A 7781-nucleotide genomic window follows, 5' to 3' on the forward strand; every position below is an offset into this window, starting at 1 on the left:
GACTATAAGCCCAGCACCTGGCTGCTAGTTTAAGGAGGTCTAGGCAAGACTTTTTGTAGAAGGCGGGACTTTAACTAAGATTGAATGAAGCCCAGGAACCCAAGAGATAGAAATGAGGATGGAAAGAGTTAGAGGCAAAGAGAAAAGGCCAGTGAAAATAAATGTACACAGCTGGGAGATGGAGCAGAGAACAAACAAGGAGGCCAGTGTCACTGGAGAGGGGAGGGAGGGTTATAAGATGTAAGAAGATTGGAAAGATAGGAAGGAACCAGGTTACCAAGGGCTTTAACCATCACGAGATTTTATATTTCAATCTGGGGAAATAGGGAGCCCAAGGAGCTGATTGCCTTGAGGGGGTGCAGGGGGTGATTTTGATACTAGGGAAAGAGTAAGTCACAGAGGTTGTAAAGCAAATGCTCAAAGAAAAGAGGCAGATTTCCCTTAGCTACAATCCAGTTTCTCCTGGGACTGAAATAGGTCTGTCCTGCCCTGTTCACCTTATTTTCCAATCTTTGTAACAGGAACTCGACCAGAATGATACACTGGGAAGCTCCAGGGAACTCTGAGCAGGACAAACTTCAAGGCACCGACCTGACCAAATAATGCTAGGTCATAAACTCTGGGAAGGTGGCAATAGTCACACACCAGACAAAGCCTTTACCCTCCCCACTTTATAACCATTTTGTTAATTCAAATGAAGCCCGCCTTTGTGGCCTCAGTCCAAACAGAGCAGAACAATTTTTTTTTTAAAAAAGGCACCCTGAATGTTTACACAGAACCTTTCTTCCCAGAAGCTCAAAAGTGATTTGGGGACATTCTCTCATTAACCTAACTAAACAGCCCAAGGCCAGTCCCCCTGGACAGATTTAATACCAAATCCAGGAGGCACAAATACTCCCACACAGAGTTGGAGAAAAGAGGAGGGAGGGAATGAGTTTCAGGGAAAGTTGCTACCAGGATGATAAAGCCTGAGCTAGCTCTTCTGGAGGTGACAGTCCTAAACAAATCAGTCCTGCAGTCTGCCCCCCTGAGCTTTGCTGCCCAAGGCCAGTTAGGCACTACCCTAACCTAACCAATTCAATGGGCTGCAGAGAAATAGATGGACCTTTCTCCTCTTTTCTCCTCTAGTTCACACTGTGATTAAAAAAAAAAGTGTGTGGGTATTCCCTGCCCCAACTCTACCACATAGAACCAAAAGAATCTACATGTTATTCATAGATCACCTTTTAGGGGAAAGTGAGTCACCAAATGTGGTTTTTCAACTCACTTATATTGCCAATTTACTAAGAAAAAAATGTCTTAAAGAACTCCTGAATTCAACAGCTATTTGTGTAGCCAACAACTATTTATGTATATGTGTATGTGTATGTATATGTGTGTGCATATATACATACACACACAGAAAAAGAGGGGGAGGGGGAGAGAGGGAAGAGAAGGAGGAGAGAGCCAAAAGTCTTACTGCCATTTTAAGCAAATGGCTGTAAGACTTTTGTCTACCCCTCTGCAGTGGGTCCCACAGTTACTATTAATTTCAGTTGTACAGAAAACAGATGCTCACAGATGTTAAGTGATTGTCCATGATCACACAACTATAATTATCAGAGTCAGGATTTAAACCCAGATCTTCACATTTAGCATAGGTTCCCAGAATTAGTGCTGGAATATATCTTGAAGGTCATCTAATCCAATCTCTTCATTTACAGATGAAGAAACCGAGTCCCAGAGAAACTGTGACTTACCCCAAGTTCACACAAGTACTATGACAGAGCTAGACCTTAGAAGCAGGTCTCTGATTTTAAATGCACCGCTGCCTCTCTCTACATTCTATCTGCCACTTCTATATTTGGGGCATCTGCTGCTTCTTTCTACGCTTCACTTTTGGCCCTATCTTTTAGAAGAAGGAATTTAGAACCTTCCATTTAACAATCAAGCTCTGCTAGTTGGCTAAGTGACCCATGGCAAATATCTCTTTACAGATTTCTCAAGTACTAACAGGAGGGACTGACCATCTTATCAGAATATCTTCTTAAAACCACAAGTCAGGTCAAGCCCCTGATCATGTCTGACCTCTGGCAGAAAAACCTTTGGAAAATGCCCTTGAGATGATAGAATCTTATAATGTTAAAGCAGGAAGAAAAATTATTTAGTCCAACCCCCCTCATACAGATAAGAAAACAGGCAAAAAAGTGCAATGACTTGTTCATCATCCCATGGTAAGTGACAAAAGCAAATATTCAAACTCAGATCTTTTGATTCCAAATTCACAGCTCTCTGCACTAAACAATACTGTCTTTTCATTGTGCTGCCTGGTCCCTCATAAAGCCAAAGATGATGCTACTTACTAATTTGCTGTGGGGGGGGGGCAGTGATTGAAACCAGTCCTTAAATGACATTAGATGGATTTAATATGATTCATTCAACTCTCACCTGATCTCCCATATAACCAACAGTCTGTATTTGCCAGATAGCTAGTCAGGATTAGGAGTACACTGTGGCCACAGAAGAGAGAAATGAGCTCACTTGGGGGAGTCTAATCAATGCCAGTGGCTTCATTAGTTCTGTACTAAAACTGAACTAACCAGCTACAAACCACCAGGGACAACAAGCACAGAAAAACAAAACAGAGATGCCCCAAAGCTCTGCCAGTTGAATCTGAAAAAGACATTGCTCTGAAACCTGAAATGTACCCAAAGGCGGTGGCAAGTAGATTCTTCCAGCACAATCTTCTACTTCAATGTTTGGTTGTTTTTTTTTAAAATGAGGGCATTCTGTGAGACTTAATTTTGCTTGAGTATGCATATACTCAAGGGTTTTGTTCTTTATTTCTCCCCCTATGGGGAGGTGAGAGAGAGAAAAAGAGTTTCAGTCATTTAAGAAAATTAAAAAATAAAAATGGGGCCATTCTAGCTTTGCTCAGAGAGGAAAACTCAAAGAAAACTCTCAACCCATAAGCTATATGAATAGACACTTTAAGTGAGAAGAAATCATTTTTTCAAACGTTGTTGTGTCTAATCAATCTGTACTTTATTTTTTTTAAAGGATTAAACAGACAATTTCCCTAGGAAAAGAATGTTCCTACCCTTAGCAGGGAAGTATGAAGAAATGACCTTTTTGGAGCCAGTATTACCAATTACTACTGAGTTTCTTAAAACAGCTTAACTCAATTTAGTTTAGGGGAGAAAAAAGATTAAAATTCACCTTAAGTTTTCAGCCCAAGATTTCCAGAGAAAAACAAGGCCAAACAATGCTAAGTTAAGTGGCAAATTTGGAAGACAAAGAAAGAAAAGAAAAGCATATGATATGGTTAGACTGGTATGACAATTCCTTTATCATAAGAAATATTTTGGTATCTGCCTTACCAATACAAAAACACTTTGGAAGGCATAATTGCAAAATTAATTTCCTAATGAAAAATATGCCTTCTACTGCTTCAATTCATCCCTGAGCTCTTCACGTTTGAGGTAATGAAATCTTAAGTTTAATGTTTAAGATAATGTTTACCTCTCAATCTTAATAGCCAAATTTGGGCTTCCATAGAGGAACATGGAGGTATCAGAATAGAACTGAGATATGGAGGACCTGACTTGAGATCTTCACATTTATTTCCCAATTTGACAAATATTTATTAAGCACCTACTGTGAGAAAAGCACTGTCGTAGGCAACAGGAAGATTAACAGAAAACAGTCCCTGCCCTCAAGGAGCTTGTATTTTTCATAGAGGAGAACCAACTGCATATGTTAAATTCAGAAAATAAAGGAAATAAAAACTTGGGCAAAAACCTCAAAACAAAAAAAAGACAGTACTGCATTTTTAATGACATTTTTGGGGAGGAAGAGTAACTAAAGAAATGGTACCTTTACAAAGTTTACAATTTAGTTGGACAAATAGTTCAAAAACGTATGAAAAGTGTTTATAAACTAAGAATGTTTACACAACCAGCTACCAATGCATGCAAATGAAATTAGCATGCCACATAAATTCCAAGAGAATATAGGAAAAATGACACCCTCTCTGCACTCACTATTTAGCCAGTCATATACACACAGGTTCACAAATTCAGCAGACTTTTAAAGTCCAATCTCTGATTTTTGTCTACACTTGGGAAAAAAAATAAAAGTTTTCAAAAACTTCCACAATCCTGACTGATTTAGAACACTTGGAAGTACTGCCTGAATCCTTCACACAGATGCTAGTGGCACATGCAACCTGGTGGTGTTACCTGAATGACATTACACTTATCTCAGTATTTGGGGATCAAGGTGAAGTTCGAGGCCATCAGGAACCCAGAAGTGTACCCGATTGCACTGGCAAGGATCTCGTGCTAGTCCAGTCAAATTCTGTACTCAGGTGTGTTGAGTTTTCTTCACCATGGATTTTGTTGACCTGGAGTAGCAAGGCTTCCATAAGGTACCTATTACTCATGTACCAATGTACCTATTACTCAAGCAGCTCACAACCTACTGTAATCATTTATTCCAAAAACAGGTGTAGGGAAGAAAGATAGACACACACATGCAGTTGGCATAGCTGTTCAAACTCTATAGAGGCCAAATCTTTCAGATCATAATTAATATTTCTTGGTTTCCGGCACCAAAGTAAGACACAAAAAGCTCGCGCCCGGCTAAGAACTGCTTTCTGGGGCGCTCTCGGTGCCCCCCCCCACACCTCCTACTCCCGCCTTCCTATCCTGTAATCCTTAGGGGCTCCCTCTAGCCCGGCAGGCAAACCAAACCCAGATGCATGGAGTATAGTCACTTTAGGGAGGTCTAACCTGAGGGACTCTAAAGCCGACTTGGAAGGGCACTTCAACCCACATTAGCATCCCAAACCCCCTCCCACTCACCCACCATAAGCCGTTCAAAGCCTCTCCATTCTGAGATTTTTAAAGAGAAGTCTATTCCTAGAGTGTCAATTCCACATTAGGCTACGCTTGGCACTGAGCACAGTCATCTCAGAGAAAGCCGCGGGAGGGAAAAGGGGAGGAGGGCCACACTGCCCCGGACCCTAGACACTGGCCAACCAGACCCAGGACGCAGCCCCGAAGCGGGCGCTTTCAGCCGCGGAAAGAGCTTTCGGGGCTCCGCTGCTGTGCCTCTCATTCCCCCAGCTCCTCCCTCCACCAGAGGTGCTGACTGTGCGTACCCCCGGGTCTCCCAGGACATGAGGCATCCCGGATAGGGAAGGTCCCGTGAGCCGCCCGGCGCTCCACAGCCCGAGAGTCCAGGGAAGGAAGAAGAGCACTTACTGAGCGTGGCCACCGTGCCGGCCTCGAAGAGTAGACAGTCGGGGCGGCTGCGGGCCTCCAGCAGGGTGCTGCTCTCCCCCGGGGGCTCCAGCCTCCGCAGCAGCCGCAGTCCTTTGCTCAGAGCCATGGGGAGCTCTACTCATAGGCGAGGAGGGGGCCGCGAGACACCGGGTAGGAGGCAGGAGTGAAGCGCCCCAACCTCCCAAACTCCTCCAGCCTCACCGGGTGCTTCCAGCCAGCCGGCCCGAGCGCCAGGATCGGAGCCCCCGCGCTGTCCAGTCTCGGGATCTGCCCCCGCTTACTCCCCCTAGGAGGAAGCCGCTGGCTGCAGCCCAGCTGGCCCGGGACTCAGAAGGCAGGGAGCTGTAGGGGAAGACCGCCAAATTCCCCTCCCTGGGCCAGGCCCTCCACGCTTTGAGCGACTTTCAGGAGTTTCACTTTGTCTCTCTACCCCCAGCCCTGCCCACTGCTGGCTCCTCCTTCTGCTCCCTCTCTCCTTTCCCCTCGCCGCCCTCTTGCCCCGGGGCAGGTGAGAGCTGTGGGCAGCCTCCCTAGCACTCTCTGTTCTTTCTTCCTTTCCTCGGGTTCAAAAGGCTTAGTGCTCCCCCCAGAGGTCTAGGGAGCAGCGCTTTCCTCCCCAGCTAGCCTTGGGGGCTAGCTGGCAGAGTAAAAAAGTCAAAACGAGCTTCTCCGAGAGTTCGCAGATGGTGGAACCTACTTTGGTCAAAGATCCTCAGAAGCCCAGTCAGTGCCAGGGTCTCCTCCAGGTTGTGGTAGATAAGGAGGGGCATTCCACACATTCCACATAGCTCTGAGGGGATGAAATCCAGCAGTTCTACAATTACAAAAAGAGACAGAGAGACGGACAGAGAGACAGACAGAGAACACTGAAGGAAAGTCCATAGAAGGTAGAGGTTACATAGTGGAAAGAACTGGGGATTAGACGTCAGGACAACTTGTTTTGCCTCACCTCATTAAACCTTGATAAGCCTCAGTTTCCTCCTGTGTAAATGGGGGTAATAATCTCTGCCTTCTCTACCTCATGGGATTGTTGAGGATAAAGTCAGATAAAGCACACTGAAAAACACTCTACAATCGTTGAGTATTATTCCTATAGTAACTGTGCTCTGGGCCCCACTCTCCCAGAGCAAGGCAGGCTGCATCTCTCCCTCAAGGTTCTAGGGGTACCCCTGAGGGTTTGGAGGTATCTTCTCTACTGCTATCTGCTCAGCCCCCATTCTCAATGGGTCCCCCCCCAGTCAGCCAATCAGCATCTTTATTAAACATTTCTGTACCGGGCTCTGTGCTAAGTGCCTCTATCACCTCTGACTAGAGCTCCAGTCCTATTTAACCAATTAATATCAATTAGCTTTTACAAAAGGATATTTACATGGAAGATATAGCAAGAACAGAAGTACAAACATTTCCTTCCAACACCTTGGAGGCATATCCTACCCGATAATGTCTCAGTCTCTGGAGAGGGTAGACTTAAGTTTCACACCAGTTCTACATAGTATTGGTCCCACCAAATTCAGGTCCAAATATGGCAGTGATTCTGGATGAGTTCTTCTCATCTTCAGGTCATCAATAGGCTGGTTATAAAACCCCAAACGGACTCATCAAAGACTCCTAGAGCCCCAGATTCCTGCACTCCAGAGGGTCTCCTGACCTTTTGATATTGATAAGGCCGTAGTCTCCAACTTCCTTCACCAAAAATGAAAGGACAAACTAATGCAGGTGACAAATCCAACCCTGTTTCCACTTACTCTCAAACTCCTGTTTTGATTACTCCAAAACCTGATTTAGGCTGTTAACAAGGTTTTACTGAGCCAGTCTCTAACCTGAGAATGAAGAAAGGGCAGGCCAGAGACAAAGAGCCTGTAATCAGGAAGCTGTTTAATTAATTAGTTTCATTATGAGGAACAGATTTGCAAACCGGGAATTATACTGATCAGAATTCCACTTTGCCAGGGCAGCTAGGTGGCACAGTGGATAGAGCACCGGCCCTGAAGTCAGGAGGACCTGAGTTCAAATCCAGCCTCAGACCAAACACTTCACACTTACTAGCTATGTGACCCTGGGCAAGTCACTTAACCCCAATTGCCTTAAAAAAAAAAGAATTCCACTTTGCTGAAATGAAAACAGAGATTATACACACAAATCACAAGTAGAAAGGTGGATTACAAACAGTGGTTTTCCTAGGTTTCAGCGGTTTCCAACAACAAACCCACAAATGGAAGACAATGCAACAATTCTGGAGTCTTGTAGGAGCAATATTGCTCAAGCCCTTGGGGGTCATTACTTGGTGGGTCACAGGACTAGAGTTCTGTAATGGGAACAGGATCTACAATCTTTGATTCGCTTCACTTCAAGTACGCAGGCACAAGGATGCCAGAGATTGTGAGCCTTGTCAAAGTTTGATTTATCATTTTAAGCTGCCTTGTGAGTTCTCCCACAAGAGAGGCAATTCTAAAAAATCTAATTTATTAGTATATTCATTACATATATCATATTGATTATTATAAAAATCGGAAT

The 7781-nt window shown here is 44.4% G+C and overlaps 1 protein-coding gene across 1 annotated transcript in view; it reads right to left on the reverse strand.

Annotated features, from left to right (window-relative positions):
- SYNJ2 (synaptojanin 2) overlaps positions 1-5760 on the reverse strand; it is a 145141-nt gene extending 139381 nt beyond the window's left edge. The window contains 1 exon segment of the mRNA XM_020986684.2: positions 5247-5760. Within this exon segment, the coding sequence (XP_020842343.1) occupies positions 5247-5373 (127 nt within the window). The 5' untranslated portion in view covers positions 5374-5760.
- Between the last annotated feature and the right edge of the window lie 2021 nt (positions 5761-7781).

Source organism: Phascolarctos cinereus, unplaced genomic scaffold, assembly GCF_003287225.1.
Source record: "Phascolarctos cinereus isolate Bilbo 61053 unplaced genomic scaffold, phaCin_HiC Scaffold_5;HRSCAF=322, whole genome shotgun sequence".
Taxonomy (NCBI): Eukaryota; Metazoa; Chordata; class Mammalia; order Diprotodontia; family Phascolarctidae; genus Phascolarctos; species Phascolarctos cinereus.